We start from the raw sequence: 17,788 nt of genomic DNA on the forward strand, positions 1-17,788 counted from the left end.
TGGTGTGTGGTTTAATGATATGTCCTACTCCCTTTTCTTTCTTCACTCTTCAATTCATCATGAAAGACAATTAAAGTTATAAATTATGACACTGCAAACTGTTGTGATACGTTTATTCATTTATCTTTCTTATTTATTATCATTTAAACTCTAGCTCTGGGACTTCTTGAACATTGGCTGAGTTTCTGAACGCAATGAATTTTTCAACTATTTGTCCCGCTGCTGGTGACAGCACCCCAGCATTTGCAGTAAACTTCTTGGGTCAGTCTTTCATCTGGGGAAAAAGAGTATTTGCTGGCATTAGTGCATTATCTAAGCTGCAGAAATATCTTCTTGGCCACATAATTCCATGCTGTTTATGACTTTGAAGACACAGAGTCTGCAGTTGAAGCATCTGGATGGTCCCAACACCAGAGCTGAAGGTCTTTTTTGTTACTGGAAATCTTTCCAGGGAATTTGTTGAGCTTTCAAGCGGCTGCTTAAAAGGTTTGAAAGCTTGTCAGTAAGATTAAATAGACCAGCAGGATGGTCTGCATGGTCCAGAAAGGGAGGGAGTCATTGGTGCAGAAATACTATCTGATTTAATCTGGAATTCTCTTAAAATGTGGCAGATTTGAAAAGATGAGATTCAGAATTCAAACATTTGCATTTCATAGCTTGAAAAGACCTCAGGGAAAAAAAAAAAAGCTAAAACACTTCATGTGAAAAAGAGTCCAAAACCAACATAATCTTGGGAACAAGTTATAAATCCTTATATCTTTAGAAGATACCAGGAGGTTTTGCTGTCCTTACATGCAAGTCCCGTGGCTTCCTGCAAGGCAATTACATTTTTCCTGTAGCAAAAGAATAAATTATCTCAACGGCAGCAAAGTCATCAGGTCCAAGCACGCACCCAGGAGTCACACCCCTGAATTCTGCACATGCTTTTCCCAGTGATTCAAACTCAAAGGCCACGGGACAAAGCTCTGAGCATCTCTCACGGAGGCTCTACCGTGGAGTGAGCACATGGAAATTACCTCTGGCTCTGACAGCCCTGGGGGCTGCTGTGAGAGCTATTTTCCTGGTAGTTAAAACATGCCTTGACCATCCACAAAAATGCAACGTGGAGCAGCTATGCGGAAAATGAGTCAAAGCAGAAATGTCAGAAAGGTGGACTTGGTGCTTGATGAGGCCTGAAATTGTTGCTTCATGAGGTCAGCACTCACTGTGGTGTCCTCCATCCAGCTTTGCAGTGAAGAGAGGGGTCTTTGGGGTTGGATTCACTCACTTGACTGGGGTCCTCCTTACTTGGAGGGGAATATATTCATTAATTCGTATATTCATTAATTCTTCAGGATTTGCCTCCCCCTCCTGACACAGGGAATCCCAAAGGGATCTGCTAGACAGAGCTTATCTCTTCCAGCCATCCATGCTACACACAATCCGGATGCCACCCATGATTCCCTCATTATCTTTCTGGCCAAGGGGTTTCTCTGTGCTCTGGAAGGTGATGAGTATCATGTCCAGATATCACAGAGCTCCTCTGACAAACAAGGTCCATCCCACAGCCCCATCTGCAAAGCCAGCTGAAAAATTTCCCTTACCTTCTCAAAGAAAAATTCAACTCTCCACCTAAAAAATACAAAGTCAAAGATTTTGAGGCAGAAGGCTACAAAAGAAAAACAAAATTTTTATTAATAGTTGATAACATTTCCAGTGACAGAAGATGAGCTCATTCAGCAGAAAATGTAATTTTTAAAGAATTAATTGTGCTTTCCTCACATTTTTAGATGCCTTCTGCAACTTTGGTGATGGGTTACCACATGAAGAAAGGTCATCTTAAAAGGAAAACGTTGTTAATTAAAACATGATGAAGTTTTCCCACTGCTAATTATATTCAAGTAGAAATGATAACTGAGTATAGCTCCTGTTCCATCACAGGGTGCTCCCAGACCATGGTACAAAGCAGGACATGAAGAAGCAATAAAATTTTCTCAAATCTGCCAAGCATCAGTCTGAACTTCCAATTGTGGGTGAAACACCCAGGGAGCAGTTTGGGGAGAACTGGAGCACATCAACAAAATTTCTGGTTCAGGTTTAGTCAGGATGTTGTGAAGCTGATGTAGATTTGAAAAATCAATTGGTTTTCATTGAAAATAGAATATTTAAAAAATAATAATAATTTTTTAAAAATCAAAAAAAAAGAGTTCTTTGTTTTGGCAGGAAGCTTGTTTGTTTTCCATGGTAGATTTTAGTCTGCTTTCTTTCACACCCTAAAAACTATCACCAATTTGCATAGCCCTGCACCAACACCCTCTTTCAAGGCATGAGTCCTTGTACTCCTGGACACAGTTGGTTAGGTCAATGGTTGGACTCGATGATTTTAAAGCTTTATTCCAACCAAAACAATTCTATGGGACTGCACACTGAGACTCCTGGACCTTTTTGAGGTTTTCCCACTGCACATCACTCAGCATCCCGGTATTCCAGGTATCCTTATCCCAGGATCCCAGCTGACTAACACTAGGTAACAGCCTATTCAAACATGACCAGTGGAAGAACTAATTAGATAATGGCCACTGCATATACAAAGAGCTAAGCTGCCATTACAACAAGGGAGATGCTAATTGTGGCTGATTAATCCAGTAGCAATTGCCAGGAAAAATATCCATACAGAAGTGGCACTCACTGCTCAGCTATTAATTCCCATGGCATGCCTCACTCTCAAGGGACCTCAACCACATATAAAAGCTTTCAGCAGCAGCGTTGTCCCCAGGACTCAGACTCTGCTCAGCCTTTCTGTCACCGGTCACAGGGTGAGTTGGATTTTTTTCAGCTGTCTTAGATTCTTCGGGTTTGTTTTGGTTTTGGTTTTTTTTTGGTTTTTTTTTTTTTTTTCTTTCATAAAAAAGGGAAAGGAAAAAAGAAGAAAAAAAAAGAAAAATAGAAAAGAAAAAAAAAAGAAAAGAAAAAAACAAAGAAAAGGAAAAAACAAAGAAAAAAAAAACCAAAGAAAAGAAAAAAACAACAGTGGTTTGGTTTGTTTCTTTTTCCCTAGACTGTTTATCCCCGAGGGCTTGAGCATCTCTGCCACAGGATGCGTTACCTTAAAGACGACTGCGGGCAGGACTCGTACCCCGACAGCTCCGTCTGCAGCGAGCAGGGTTGGACGTGGCAGAGTTCCACGGGAGGCTGCCAAGACAATCCCGTGTGCACCACGGACCTGTCCCCTTGCCATGACCACGGTAGCCTCAGCCGGGACATCGAGGGCTCCTGCCAGAGCGAGCCGCAAGGTTGCCAACCCCTGGAGCCATGCCCGGCCCGGTGCTGCTGCCCCCCACAGCAAAGCTGCGATTCCGGCAAGCCCCGACGGCGGGTGGAGGTGAGCCCGGTGCCACCTCCCTGTCCCCCACCTGTAAAAATCCACCGGAGGCCTCTGCAGCAGTACCGGCCCCCCTTCCAGTGCCAGGAGCCTGAGAGCTGCAACAAACCCCGGCGGCGAGTGGAGCAGTGCCCCGAGGAGGAGCCTCCCTGTCCCCCCATCATCCTGCACCCCCTGCCACGGCAGCATCACTGTCCCTGCATCCATTGCCACCCATGCCCCATCCAGCACCGCTGCCCTGTCCCCCTGCCCCCACCAGTGTGTCCCAGCCAGCAGCAGCAGAAGCAGCAGGTGACTCTCTTGCCACCCTGTCTACAGAAGAAATAAGCTCTGGGATCCTTCCCCGTGGGAGATGCTTTGCTCCTCGCCGACGCTCACACCTCCGATGCAACGCTGGGGCTGATGGCTTCTTGCTGCTCTTAGGATGAACATTAGGAAGAAATCCTTCACTCCAAAGGTGGTGAGACCCTGGCCTGGGTTGCCCCAAAAAGCTGACTTCCCCATTCCTGGAAGTGTTGAAGTGCCATGTTGGATGGAGCTTGGAGCAACCTGGGTTGGTGGGAGGTGTCCCTGCCCATGGCAAGGTGTGGGACTGGATGAGCTTTGAGGTGCCATCCAGCCCATACCATTCTCTGATTCTTTGCACACTGGATTTAGGGTCTGCAGACCCCTGCTTTACCCCAGCACTTTAAATTCCAAGCGTCCTCCACCATCAGGGAAGAGGACTTAATCATTAAAACCACACTTGGCTCTTCATCAGGGCAGAACAGACTCTTTGGAGGAGGTCAGCAGCCTGGGCATGGAGAAACTGAATCATGGATTCACCTTCTCTATGGGCTCAGAAAACTGTGATTTCAAGGTTGCTGCAAACCAGAGACAGGACTGTACTGATGAAAAAATACACATTGTGACTGAAGGAGCATCAGGAACTCCTGCAATTTTATTTTCTTCCTATGTATTCAAGAATAAAGTTTAAAAAACCTTAGTTGACACTTGATTCCTTTTTATTTATCCCCAAACATATCCCCAACGAGAAGCCATTCAAAGCCACTTAAAATTCTCACAAGGAAACTTGTACATTTACAATCAAAATCAGAGCTGACACAGGAAGATAGCTCTGTCCCTAAGAGTTTCACCAGGCTGAGCTCCATCAGACAGCTGTAAAACCCTCTCTACTCTGGTTACCCACCACAGGACCAATGGATGGAGGTCATCTAGGTACAGTTTGCTCTCTAACGTGTGCCATCCCCTCCCCTATTAGCTAGAGAGCAACACTGCAGCAGGAGGCCACCCATCCATCCATCACCTAAATGTTAATCAGGAATAATAAGTGGGTGCCCCAGCACGTGAGGTGTGGCTCCACATGCCAGGAATGCCTTTCACTCCCTGGGAAGATGCAGGCCAAGCTCTTCCCCCGCAGCTCCCCACCACAGCCATGCTGCTAACGTGCTGCTTCTCTCTTGTTTGGAGCAGAAAAGCCTCCCAGTAGAAGAGCTAAAATGGATTTTGTTGTTTCTTTGCCCTGCTGCATCCTCCCAGGCACCAGCAAGGAAAACCCAAAAGAAAACAAGAAATTCACTCTGGATTTCTTAACTCAGAAAACCACAATTTCTCTTCTCACCTCTCATTTTAACCAAATGAAAAACGATTTACACATGAACTCTAACCTCAGAAATTCCTTATTTTATCAGCTGTTTTCTTCCCAGCCTCTTCTCACTGAAGCCAGTTCCCAGGCTGTGTCCCTGCATGGTGACCAAGGACTGACTCAGAGCCCACAAACCAAGGCCCAGCTTAGTCCTCATGCCAGTGCTTCCAGATCACCTTTGGTCCACCTTTTTTTCTGTGCTGCCCCAGTCCTCCCACCCCAATTAGTCCATCCCAGCCTCTGGAGCATCCCAGCCTGCCCAAGTCCCATCTTTGAGCTGCTTCCTCCCCTCACCCCCTTTCAGTGCCACAAGGAGATTTGCCAAGTCCACCCCATTATTCAGGACACTAACAAAGACATTAAACAGCACCAGTATCAACCAGTTCTTCACCCACCATGTACTTAACCATCCAGTCCTGGATACCAGTTGAACTAAAAGGCAGCCACAGGCAGCTGTGCCAAAAGCCATGCAAAATCTGAGGTAGCACCATCCAGATCACTCCAGCAGCCACAGGGCCAGTCGTTTCATCACCAAAACCCCATCAACACAATTTGCTCTTTGTGACTCTGAGCTGGCTCTTCCCAATCACCTGCTTGTGCTTCAGACACCTGGTAATGCTCCTCACGGGTAGCAGGAGAGGAAGACCAGGACATTAGAGCTGTGCACATCATGGCTCCTGACTCATAGGTCACCCATTAGCTGCCACTCAGTGTCCTCGGACCTCTCTGGAGATGGTGAATAAGTCCTTTTATTACCCGCCTCATATAGTCCAGGTGTGACTTGAACAGTGCCAGCCCTTTATGTGCACCTCTCAGTAACTACATGATAATTAAATGATGCTTATCAGGAATCATGAGTCAAGCAGAGTATGCCAAGCACTGGGAACAGCATCCAAATGGAGGAGATGTTTTGTGAATAAATAATTCACTTCTCGTTCCTCCAGCATGCTTCATTTACAAGGGGAAGACTTGGAAGCCTATAAAAGGTCTCTGTCCTTTTGCCTCTCACAATCTGCTCTCCTGATAAGCATTTGCCTTCCCGCAGGAATTAGGTAAGACACATCCTGAAGCAGCCAGGTTGATTTTTAGATGGGGCATCTGGATTGAGGAGGTCATGGGCTTGGGATGTCCTTCAGACCATGTTCTACCATACAAGGGTTAGAGGAGGGTGGGCCAAGCCAAGAGAGAAGGTATTGGGGGGCTTGGGGATGGGATTTACAGCAGTTCCTTCTGGTTGTTTCTAATCTTGGAAGGGGAAAAAAAATCAGCCATGAGGTCAGAAAGAAGGTTTGGATGTAATGTGACAAGTGTTGGGCAACTGCAAGAATTGCTTTTACATCCAGGCTTCTGGGATTAGCAAAATTGGCTCATGAATGGCTCAATAACTCAGCTTTCTAGGAAAAGCTTAGGTTGGATATTAGGAAAAAATTCTTTACAGAGAGAGTGATCAGGCATTAGAATGGGCTGCGTAGGGAGATGGTGGATTCTCCATCCCTGGGGGTTTTTAAAAAGAGATTGATGGGGCACTCAGTGCCATGGGCTGGAAACCACAGTGGTGGTGGATTAAGAGTTGGACTTAATGATCCCAGAGGTCCTTTCCGACCCAGCTGATTCTGTGATTCTGTGAAATCCCATGAAAAGAGAGGAAATGGCAAAGCAAATCTGTCCGGCTGTGTGCTTTTCAGGTTTTTCCCTCTCATTCAAACATGATATGCTCTTCTGGGAGAGAATCATACTTCAACTTGAACTCAACCTGGTACGATCCCTCGGGCTCATGGCTGGACACCCGACGCACTCCCTTCCGCTACGGCTACACCACCTGCTGCTCCTCGGGCTGTGATGGGGAAGGTGTTGAAGGCATGAGAGGACACGACTACCGCCACTACTGCTACCGGGGCTCAGTCTGCTCTGAGAGGTGCCAGGGCAACACTGCAGCTGGTTCCTGCCAGGGTTGTGGGGGCTCGGGCTGTGTCAGGAGACCCAGGTACAGCTACGGGTCGTCGGGCGGATGCCAAGGCTACGGGAGGTCCGTCTGCTCCGAGAGATGCCATGGATCCTCCTCAGGTTCATGCCATGGGGGTGGTTCGAGCTGTGTCAGGAGACCCACGTACAGCTGTGGGTCAGGAGGGGGATGCCAGGGCTATGGGAGGTCTGTCTGCTCTGAGACCTGCCACGGATCAGGATACCAGGGGGGAAAGCCATGCAAGCCAGCACAGTGCTGCCCGGTGCAGACCTGTCCCCCTCCAGTGCAGACCTGTCCCCCTCCAGTGCAGACCTGTCCCCCTCCAATGCAGACCTGTCCCCCTCCAATGCAGAAGTGTCCCCCCCCAATGCAGAAGTGTCCTCCAGTGCAGACCTGTCCCCCTCCAATGCAGAAGTGTCCCCCCCCAATGCAGAAGTGTCCTCCAGTGCAGACCTGTCCCCCTCCAATGCAGACCTGTCCCCCTCCAATGCAGAAGTGTCCCCCTCCAATGCAGAAGTGTCCTCCCATGCAGAAGTGTCCTCCTCCAATGCAGAAGTGTCCTCCCATGCAGAAGTGTCCTCCTCCAATGCAGAAGTGTCCCCCTCCAATTCAGAAGTGTCCTCCTCCAGTCCAGACCTGTCCCCCTCCAGTCCAGATCTGTCCCCCTCCAGTCCAGACCTGTCCTCCTCCTGTGCAGATCTGTCCCCCTCCAGTCCAGATCTGTCCCCCTCCAATGCAGCAGGGCCACATGCCTGTGTCCATCCCAAGCCAGCAGCAAAAGCAAGTCTGCAAAATGCCAGCCCGGAAGATAAAGTAGAGGACACGAGGAATGGGGATGAATGAGAGAAACTTCTCACTCTTGCAATGTCTCCTTGGTGGTCAGCATGCCCCAGGGTGCTCACAGACCTCCACTTTTCCTGTCATTTTGCTTGTAATGAGCTTTGAAGGTGTAACCCACTATCTCTGTGAAATATTTACTGCTGCTCACCTCCTTATTTCACAGCAGATGTGGTGGCAATAAAAAACTATGATTCATAACCCCTCTGCATCATCGTTTTCCACTTCATCCCTCCGAATTGCTTCGGTTCCTTCTTGTGGCCAAACCTGGGGTTTGCAGCATCCCCATTCACCCTCACATCCAGCTTCCTGGTTGATTCAACTTGCTGTCTTCTTATTCCTTCTCCAGACAACTTCCTCCTTAAGAAGGAACATTTTTCATCACGGATTCTTTAGGCAACCAGCAATTACATACGAACATATTAACGTTTAAAAAACACACACACACACTTCATCAGAGAGGTAAAACCAAGAGGATCTGCTTGGCACATCCTTTCATTCACCAAAGAGAAAATGGGTGCAGTTTGATTTGTAGCAGAAGCCTCCAAAATCAGCCCTAGGGAAAAAAGTCAGGGAGAGAATTCAGGAACAGGAATAGCAGAACAAGAGGGGATGTCAAGGGTGGTGAGAGGGAAACTGCTTTATGGTCCATTAGATCTTCAGAGATCTTTTCTCCACCCTAAGGGAACAGTTCCTGCAGGACCTTCAGCAGCTGGTGCTTGGTGATGCCCAGTGCTGCCCTGAAGGTTGGGAAATGTTGGGAAAGACCTGGTATAGGTGAGACCTTTCAAAACTGAGGACTTTGACCCAGAGAAAAATGGGAATGGCCAGGAATACACATCAAATGGAAATTAGAAACAGGTTTGTAGGCACCGAGGGGGCACTTGGCTGGAATCAGCATCTCTAATGGAATGAAAAACCCCAAACTCCTTGCAAGATTTAGGGTTAGAAGAGGAACCACCGTGGAGGATTGTTGCAGCAAAGCAGGGACATGGAGCCAGTGACTCAGAGCATCATGTCCCAGGTGGCTCCTTGCACCTCACCCAGCCCAGGTGAGAGCTTCCATTGTCTCCATCTCCCAGTGTCCTGCCTGGCCCAGCCTGCAGGATGTGACACATTGCAGAGTCAGCTGCTTTGCAGCATTTATGATGGAGATTTCTCCTGAAGCACCATCTGGAAAAGAGCTAAGAACAGGCATAGGGTGCCCCTACCTGGGATGGAGGTTCTACAATTGGACACATGGGGCTGCCCTGACACTGCTGCAAACCTTCCTCACCAGCCTCATCCTTGTCACCTGCAGAGGCTGATGCTGTCATGCCCTGCAGGGCACACAGTCCCCATCCCAAGCAGAGTTCAGTGGGGTGGCCCAGCCCAAGGGCAGCCCAAATGCCCACCCCATGGACAATGCAGTGGCACAGTGACCCCCCCACACACACACACACAACTCTGTGCAGGCATCAGGGTCCTTTGTGGAAAGAAAGATTCGTGGTAAAACCATTTCAGCAAAGATGGGGCAGTGGCAAAGGCACCTGAATCCACTTTCAAATCCCTTCCAAAGCTTGCTGGGCATTGGAAGAGGGGGCTGGAGGAGATTGCAGAGCAGGAGTTGTTCTACTTGAGCTGTTTTGACATTGGTTTGTCAAAAGGATCTGATGAGAGAGATTTCACATGAGCAATCCCTGTCGAATAAAAATAGATAAATAAATAAACAAAATTAAAAAAAAAAAAAAAAAAAAAAAAAAAAAAAAAAAAAGAGAGATCTTCTTTGACTTTAAATCATCTGTCAGGGATTTGGAGGTTTGAACTTGTACCTGGGGTGTCCTTGAGATCCTTCTAGGATCTTGGGGGTTTTCTATGCTTTATTTATGTCCTTCATAAATAAAAAAACAATAACCAACATATGGAAGAATCATGACCATTTGTAAGCCACCCAGAAACCAAACCATCTGGGAGTCAAGCCATCTCCTGAAACTTGTATTAGGACAATTCCATAAAATCAGCAAATTACTCAAATAAAAGAACTGTCATCCACTCAGAATAGGACTTAGAGACACAAGGAATCCTCTCCCAAAGATTAGGAGCTCTGCAGGAGATATATAGGGCTCAGGGACCAGCTCTATCCATTTTAATGAAAGTGGGAAACTGCTCCAAGTTTAATTCTGAAACAAGCTTCAGGACTTTCCATTTCAATTAAGAAAAAAAAAAAAAAATTCTGACTTTCATATTCTCAAATGCAGAAGTTGATAAAGATTTTTAGCATTTTAGGGTCAATAAGGTACAGGTCCAGATCTCTGATGTGCATGAGCATCCTCCCCAGCAGCCCATGCTCAGGTGGGTGTCTCTGTCGCCAAGATCGACGATAAACATGTTTGTCACCATCCATGTGACAGCTGGGCTGTAATTAGGGAATCGTGAATAATAGTTTCACAAGGATTTTTCTTCTTCTGACGTTTGCGAAATATCCCCAGACACATTCTGGTTTCCTTACGTATCCTCTCGTTCAGTGATTCAGCTCCGTTGGTTGGCAATGAATCTCCTTGACTTATTTTATTTTCATTTCATCTCTGCTGTTATTAATATTACAGTGGCCTCCAGAGTCTTTGGTGAGATCAGGCCTGGTGTGCTCCGTAGCAGAAAGCCACTTTTCTCCCCAGAGCCAAGTGGTAAATCAATGGAGACCCCTTGTCCACGGGAAGATGGAGGCACAGAGGGAGGAAAGAGCTCCAAGAGTGACAAAACTTTCCTCCCTACATTTTTTCTGAGCAAAAGTAATCAAGGTGAACAAGAGCAGATATTTGGAATAAGTCTTGTGGGAATGGGACACCAATGGAGACCTTTTGTCCTTCCTTTTGTTTGACCTTTTGTCCTGCTGGGATGTTCACTGTCTCCTGTGGAGTTTGAAATTCCTTCTGTTTGGGTTAAAAATCTCTCACTTGGAAAAGAAAGGATTGACTTCAAATATTGCAGCACACTTTTTAGTGCTTCTTGGCTGAATTCCTCAGAAATAGGTTTCTCCTTAGTGCTGACCCCCCAGCCACATCCCACCCCCTTCACTTGCCCACTCCCAGCATTCCAAACAGACACATCCAGCACCACTTTGCTTCAAAGTCCAACATCACCATCTCCCACCTTTAAACCCCAAGCACATGATGACAACTTTAGACCCCTGAGGCCACTCAACTCCTTTTGTAAGCCACCATCACCCCAGCAGAGGCACTGGGCCAACGCTGGGCCCCAGGGCTTGGGGGAGGATGCTCACACTCCTTGTTTTTGGGACACCCCCCACACAGACCAACCCCAGGCTCTGTGCTCACCTTCTGCCACCCCATCACGTGCTCATACCTGCATCTTTAATTCCCTTTGCTTCTTTCGCCCACTCACAACCTAGATTTGGTTTTTTTTTTTCCCAAGTTTTTCCTACCTCATCACTCAAGTCCTTTTTTATTTTCTGAATCCCTTTGTGACCTTCCCACCCGCTAACATTTTTGCCTTGCCAAAGTGGGCCCGCAGCTGCTTCACAAGAAGCAGGGAAATGTTTTAGTCAAAGGCATCAAGACCATCCAGAAATGTTCCCATCCCTAGGTGTGAACCACACCAGGCGTGGTGGGCAATTAACATTTTGATGGAGTAAGGAGAGGAACGGTGATCCGAAGGGCAGGATATTGATCTGCTCCTGATATCGTGAGTCAAAACAGCAGTGTAAAAACTCCCCAATTAGCAAAGTGCTTGAGGTGGTGAACAATCAAGTCCCTCCAGTGGGGCCTCATCTTGTTTCCGGGGGGAAAAATACCGAGTGTCCTATAAAAGGGCTCTCGTTGGGTTACTCCTCAGTATCTCAGCTTCACAGCTCCTCTTGAATTCCTGCTGATCAGGGTAAGTCCAGCTTGACCCAGCCTCTGCACTTTTAACAATCACCAGCTTTTTACTGAGCCTGAGGTCCTTCTCTTACACCTCTCATCTCTGGAAGCATCTCTGGTCACACCTGCTCAGCCCTCCTGCCCAAGTTGTCTTCTCCAGCCATGTCTGTACTTAATAGAATAGACTGCTGAGGACAGGACCCTTCAGGTCCAGCTCTGGACTTGGCACCACTTCTCATTAATCACTGAGTGCTTTAATTTCTGTCTTACATATTTGCTAAACACAGAAGAGAAAGAAAAGACTTGCTCAAAGGAAGGTGGCATAGAGTCCTCTCTGAAGGTCAGGGACCCCTGCAGGAAGATCTGCAGTGGTCATTTTTCTCTCCTCTTCTAGAACCTCGCTGATAATTTATTCTTCATATCTCATCTAACTCCACCTCTATTACTGTGAGCTGGCAGCCATCACAACGTCTCTGGCTTGTGCACCCACTTAAAGCTCAAAGGTCTTTTTAGCAGGTCTGCAAAGATGTGCTCCCGCCAGGACAAAGACCAGTGCCACCAGCAAGAAAGGTCCTCATGCCACGGCAGTGAAGGGTGCCACGGGAGCAGTGGTGGATCTGGATGCCACAGGAGCAGTGGTGGATCTGGGTGCAGCAGAAGCAGTGGTGGATCTGGATGCCATGGTAGCAGTGGGGGATCTGGATGCACCAGGAGCAGTGGGGGATCTGGTTGCCATGGTAGCAGTGGGGGATCTGGTTGCCATGGAAGCAGTGGTGGATCTGGTTGCCATGGGAGCAGTGGGGGATCTGGATGCACCAGGAGCAGTGGGGGATCTTGCTGCCACGGGAACAGTGGGGGATCCTGCCATGGAAAACCCCAGGATTGCCAGCAGCAAATTTATCAAGTGCCCTCAAAGATGAAGTGATGAGGACACTGTCTGCATGTTATTCTCATGCAGCTCCTTGATCTGGTGCTGAGTTCAGAAGGTTTTGCATGCCTCCTAGCAATCCTCAAAGAAAATGTCATCTCTCCCTCCTCTGGTGGGTCCTGTACCTCTTATGAGCTTATCTCTGGGTGCTAAATTAAACTTTATGTGTTTACTGGCATGGGTCCCTCTGTATCAGTCTGTGACTGTAGATAGATTACAATCCAAAACTCCTATGGGTTTGGTATTCACGGTCTTACTTTCTCCTTGTGTTTCACACCACAACACAAGACACTTTCTCTTTAATAGCCCTGGAGTGACCCTGCCCAGACACAGGGTCAGGCAACATGGGTGGGCACTGCCACACTCTCCTTGATGGACTCCAAAGGAAAAGAGAGAGAGAAAAGCTTTTTAAATGCTGACATTTGAGGAGGCCATCTCAAGCCTCTGCAGGACAGGCAGCTCCCCTCCATTCCACCTTCCAACAGAGCTGGACACCTAAAATTCTCCATCAAAACCCCACACACTGCTCAGCACAAGCCCACAGGGCCAGCTGTGGGCACAGCCACGGGGCAGAAAATGTCCTACAGGCAAAGGCACTTGTGATTCTTTTTTTGGTCATTTGGCCCCTTGATCCTTGTGGCAGGCATCTCCACATGCTTTTGATGAGCTCCCCAGAGAGCCTTTCTAGAAACCCTCTGCCCAGCACCTCAAGAGCCCTTGGTTGAGCCAGGGCTGTTGCGAAATGCCGGCGTTACACAACCAACTGATTAATTCTCTTCTCAGCTTGTAATTAAAATGAATTGTGCAATTTATAGGTCTGCTATTGCCATTCACGGAATGGATTTGGCCCTGATCAGATTATCCTCGTGTGTGTCATGATGCTCAGAAATATCTGACATTGCTGCAAAGGGTGCAGGCAGGGCTGCCTCCCTCCTGCCTGCTCCTGGGGTAGGAATACTTTGAAAAGGTGGTTGGGAGAGTCTTAAGAGAGGTTGTTGCCTTCATCCCTCCTTGCAAACCCCATGTTCAAGGCACCTTAAGGTGGACAGCCACAAAATTCAGAGGTGCCCATGGCTGCTGCTGATCTTTAAGAACCTCAGAACAATTAAAAAGGGAGGACCTGGCTAGGGGGTAATGTTGAGAACCTAAATTTACTTCAAGTCTTTTTTTCACAGAGGGTATTTACCATATTTCTTCCGATGCCAGAACAAAACACAATTAAACTGTAGTGATCCTGGGCACAGTTTGCCCTGACATTGTTCTGGCTCATAATAGCAATTAAGCAATACAAAAGAAGCATTTAGGTTGAGTATCTGGTGCATTAACCCTGCCCTGCCCGCCCGCCTTTCCAAAAATCCTCCGTGTTTCAGTCACAGCAAATGTGTCAGATGTTTTTCAGGTTGCAAGAATCGTTCAGGACTTGCAGCATCTTAAGAAAGGTTCAGGTACCTGAGTTCAAAGTTGGAGTTTGGGAGAGGCTGGAGAAACACTTCAGTGCCCTGCAGTTTGTTTTGTTTTCCAGCCGCTTCCTGAAGGATCCCGGGGCTCTGAAGCAGGATTAGCAAAGGTGGGATGGGGCTGAGCCTCAATCTCACTGCAGAATGGGATTAAAACTTAATCATGGAGAAGGAAAAATAAAAGGCTGGAGAGGGGAACCAAAAAATGCCAAATGCTGGAGCATCTCTGCAGGCAAGTGAATTATTTTGCAGTGTTTTCCAAGCACTTTAGAGCTGAGGGAATCCTTGCAGTTCCCCACTTCAGCTGCCAAAACTGATTTGATTTGCAGTGATTGAAATGTCTTCCCACAAAAAGGGGCAGAAAAGATCCGTGGCCCTAGGTGCTTCCAAGTACAAGGTACAAGGAGTATCTCCAATTATTTCTTGCCACCAGCTGGCACTGTGGCCCCAAGGCTCTTGTCCATCCCTGCGTCAGTGCAAATATCCCTCTGATTTGTTGGCCAATTAGGAGCTAATTGAGGAGCAGGGAAAAGTGCTCCAAACGGGATGTTCCGACGAGTTTGAAGAAAGTCCCTGGGGTCTTCTTGGCTCCCCACAACACGGCAGCCACCCAGGCCACTGTGTGTCACCCGTGGGTGTCCATCTCCTCCACGCAGCAGCTCCGAAGCCACTCACAACCTGGAAAAAAAAAACCATTGGCGTTGCCTCTCCAGAATTACTCACAGGCTGAAAGTTAACCACATAATTATGTACCTCCCCAGCCCTGGATCACTACCTAGGGCAGGTCTTCCTCCTTCCAAAAATTAGGATCTTGGTCCTCCTTGCAGTAGCAGGGAACCTTTGAATGACAAAACAAGCTTTTGCTGGGGCTGTTTCTTTCTCCCTCTTCACCACTTTGCAGTGTTTGAGGTGGTTTTAGGAGAAATGAGCCAATAGTGGCACCAGTGAGATCACTGCAAAGAGTCATAACTTTACTTGAAAGAGCTGTAAGAGTTAAGGCCTGAGAAGTTACAGGTATTTATAGGCACAGCTTTGTGTTTATGGGCATTTGCAGGACTACAGCATCTCAAGACATTTTAAAAGAGTTATTAAGGTATGTGACATCTCCCAAAGAATATATAAAATATGTAAAATAACTAACATTCTATCATAATATTATAGAACGTATGCATTTAAAAAAATATATAATAAATAAATATAATTCCCCCCTCTAGAAGCAAAGGGCTCCCCAGCTGCAATCAGCTCCAAACCCAACCTCGCAAAGCTGTGGCAGCTGAGGTTGCCCACACTGCTCCCCCATTGGAGCTGAGCAGAGGTAGAGCTGGCAATTAAATATTTCTGCAGTGCAGGAAAGGTGACCAATAATGAGGTGATACCCGGGGCAGATGACGTGAGTCACAGAAGCAACCTGAAAAGTGGGGAGGAAAAAAAAAAAAAAAAAATTACATTAAATGAACAGTCAGACCTCCGTGACAGGGAGGGGCTTCCTTTCCAGATGGGGTGTGCAGAGAAGGTATAAAAGGACTCTGGTCCTGGAAAGCCTCATTCCCTCCTCATTCCTTTGCTGCACCAGCATCTCAGGTAAGAGCAGTGATGCTGTGGGGCTCCAGGGGTTGGGAATTTTTGGGAGGTGGCTGGGTTTGGAGCAGGCTGAGCCTTGCATAGAGTTGGGGTTTGCTCAAGGTGGGGTGAGAAGGGAGCCCAGGGGATATCAAAGGAGAGCAGAGGGGTTTGGAGGTGGAGGGAGGCTCTAGGGGGTTATTTTCCTCCCTCCAGGAGAAGGATGAGGAGCTCGGATTCTGGATTGAGGCAGCTCGGAATGGTCCCAGCACCTTTGGTGGTGGCATTGATGGGACAATCCCAACCTTGTCAAAGAAGCTGGTGCAAGGTTTAAAGACAATTACAGGATCTGGCTAAGAGAGGATAAATGCACATCCAGATATCCCTCCCCTGGAAGAGCAGAAGGAGGAAAGGAAAAGCCTGACAGCTCCTCTCTCTCTGCAGATCACCCCGAAACACAACCATGTGCTCCCGCCAGGACAAGGACCAGTGCCACAGGCAGGAGAGAGGCAGCAGTGGCTGTCACAGCTCCAGAGGTGGTGGCTGTCACAGCAGTGGTGGTGGAGGTGGCTGTCACAGCTCCGGTGGTGGCAGTGGCTGTCACAGCTCCGGTGGTGGAGGTGGCTGTCACAGCAGTGGTGGCAGCAGTGGCTGTCACAGCTCCGGTGGTGGAGGTGGCTGTCACAGCTCTGGTGGTGGAGGTGGCTGTCACAGCTCCGGTGGTGGCGGTGGCTGCCACAGCTCTGGTGGCTCCAGCTGCCATGGGAAGCCACAAGTCCAGCAGCAGCAGCAGATCCAGCAGATCCAGCAGCTCCCCTCGCAGAAGATGAAGTGATGGGGTGTCCCCCACACCCTGGCACCAAAGGCCACGCGTCCCCCAGCTCCCTCCAACCTCCCCAGAGCTTTGCGAGCCCCGGGACTTCCTGCCTGCAAATCCTCAGCTCTGCCTTTGGTTCTGTCACTGCCTGGGCAAGGGACATCCCTTGGGTTTCCCTGCCACCTGCTGCAGAGCACTGGGCTTTGGCCCCACCGTGTGCCTGTGAGAAAATAAAGCATTAAGTTATCCATACCTCTCCTGTCTTGGTGTTTCTTTACACTCCTCAGCCTCATTTTCCATGCACACCAGAGGGGTGCAGGTGGGTAGAGGGGATTGAAAGGTCTGTGCCATTACTAGCAGGTCACAGACATTAAGCAGGAGAATCCCCCTGGGAAAATGCCCAGCCCAGCAGCATGTGTGCCTGTGGAGACCACTTAGGGTTGTTTTTTAGGGAGAAGAAGAGAAGAGTGCAACTGAATTCAGCAACATCTTTAATTCTTGGCTTTTCTGAAGCTTCTCCTGTTCCCTTCCAACTCAAACCATTCTGTGGTTCCACGCCTGCAGATGAACTCAGGAGTTATCAAGCTCCACGAGCTGGACCCAGGGCTGCAGAAAGTCAAGGGAAGAAGCCAAATCCAGCTCCCTGCAGAGCCAGGACCTGGCAGAGGTGCTGCTGGGAAGGCAGAGGAGAGCCAGGGATGGGGATTTCCAATTGGGAACAGCCAGTCCAGACCTGGGTGGAGCCAGAAGGTGTAACCATGCCATCCTCCTCACCCCAAGACAACCCTCAACAGAATCACTACTCATATGTTTTGAAGTTCCTTTCCTTTGCCTCTCAGGTCTTTGGCTGTTTAAAGATTTAAATTTTTCCTTTGTAACCACAATAAAAAAGGGCAGAGGCTTCTCTGCTTCTGTTTTGATGTGGTTTCTGCTTCTAACCCCACGTGTGAGAGGCTGAGGACTGCAAGGAAAACACCCACCCATAATGAAATCTTCTACACGTCTGGTTACACCAAGAATATTCACATGTCCTTTATCTTTAAATGAATGAGATCATCACCAAAAAAGTAAATCAGCACTAACCTCTCCTGTGCTGAACATCCCCCTTGACCTGGGCAAGAAACAACTGTTACTGATATTCTCTGGCAAAGACAAAACCAAATGGCACAAGTGAATTTGTGTTTGAGACTTTTGTCACCCGTCTCTATTTTGGGTGGTGGGAAGGATGCACAAAGCAGCAGCAAGAAGCCCCGTGGGCATTGCTCTCAGCCCCTTGGGTGCACACACACTCATTTGCTCCAGCAGCCATGTGGATTTTGCCTGCAGCACCCACGGCTCTCAGTGGGTGCCTGCCCAGTTCCAC

General features: G+C 48.1%; 4 protein-coding genes across 6 annotated transcripts; all 4 read left to right on the forward strand.

The window, feature by feature from the left end:
- The first annotated feature begins 2,180 nt into the window (after positions 1-2,180).
- LOC139787828 (uncharacterized) lies at positions 2,181-4,346 on the forward strand. The gene is made up of 2 exons (XM_071727160.1): positions 2,181-2,795; positions 3,038-4,346. The coding sequence occupies exons 1-2, from the start codon at positions 2,688-2,690 to the stop codon at positions 3,686-3,688; spliced, it is 759 nt and encodes a 252-aa protein (XP_071583261.1). The 5' UTR covers positions 2,181-2,687; the 3' UTR covers positions 3,689-4,346.
- Positions 4,347-5,954: 1,608 nt separating this feature from the next.
- On the forward strand, positions 5,955-8,007 carry LOC139787826 (uncharacterized). Of its 2 annotated transcripts, XM_071727158.1 has the most exons (3): positions 5,955-6,058; positions 6,692-7,239; positions 7,363-8,007. In XM_071727158.1, exons 2-3 carry the CDS (start codon positions 6,713-6,715, stop codon positions 7,784-7,786), a joined length of 951 nt encoding a protein of 316 aa, XP_071583259.1. In that variant the 5' UTR covers positions 5,955-6,058; positions 6,692-6,712; the 3' UTR covers positions 7,787-8,007. The 2 variants fall into 2 exon arrangements, with proteins under 2 accessions (XP_071583259.1, XP_071583258.1); XM_071727157.1 differs by having other exon boundaries at positions 6,692-8,007.
- A 3,539-nt stretch (positions 8,008-11,546) lies between these two features.
- Positions 11,547-12,769, forward strand: LOC139787763 (loricrin-like). 2 transcript variants are annotated; one of them, XM_071727059.1, is made up of 2 exons: positions 11,547-11,679; positions 12,177-12,769. In XM_071727059.1, the coding sequence occupies exon 2, from the start codon at positions 12,190-12,192 to the stop codon at positions 12,586-12,588; it is 399 nt and encodes a 132-aa protein (XP_071583160.1). In that variant the 5' UTR covers positions 11,547-11,679; positions 12,177-12,189; the 3' UTR covers positions 12,589-12,769. The 2 variants fall into 2 exon arrangements, with proteins under 2 accessions (XP_071583160.1, XP_071583159.1); XM_071727058.1 differs by having other exon boundaries at positions 11,550-11,679; positions 12,180-12,769.
- A 2,765-nt stretch (positions 12,770-15,534) lies between these two features.
- On the forward strand, positions 15,535-16,675 carry LOC139787806 (loricrin-like). Its single transcript, XM_071727137.1, has 2 exons — positions 15,535-15,629; positions 16,053-16,675. The coding sequence occupies exon 2, from the start codon at positions 16,072-16,074 to the stop codon at positions 16,441-16,443; it is 372 nt and encodes a 123-aa protein (XP_071583238.1). The 5' UTR covers positions 15,535-15,629; positions 16,053-16,071; the 3' UTR covers positions 16,444-16,675.
- The last annotated feature ends 1,113 nt before the right edge of the window (positions 16,676-17,788 follow it).

This window comes from Heliangelus exortis, chromosome 27, assembly GCF_036169615.1.
Source record: "Heliangelus exortis chromosome 27, bHelExo1.hap1, whole genome shotgun sequence".
Classification (NCBI taxonomy): Eukaryota; Metazoa; Chordata; class Aves; order Apodiformes; family Trochilidae; genus Heliangelus; species Heliangelus exortis.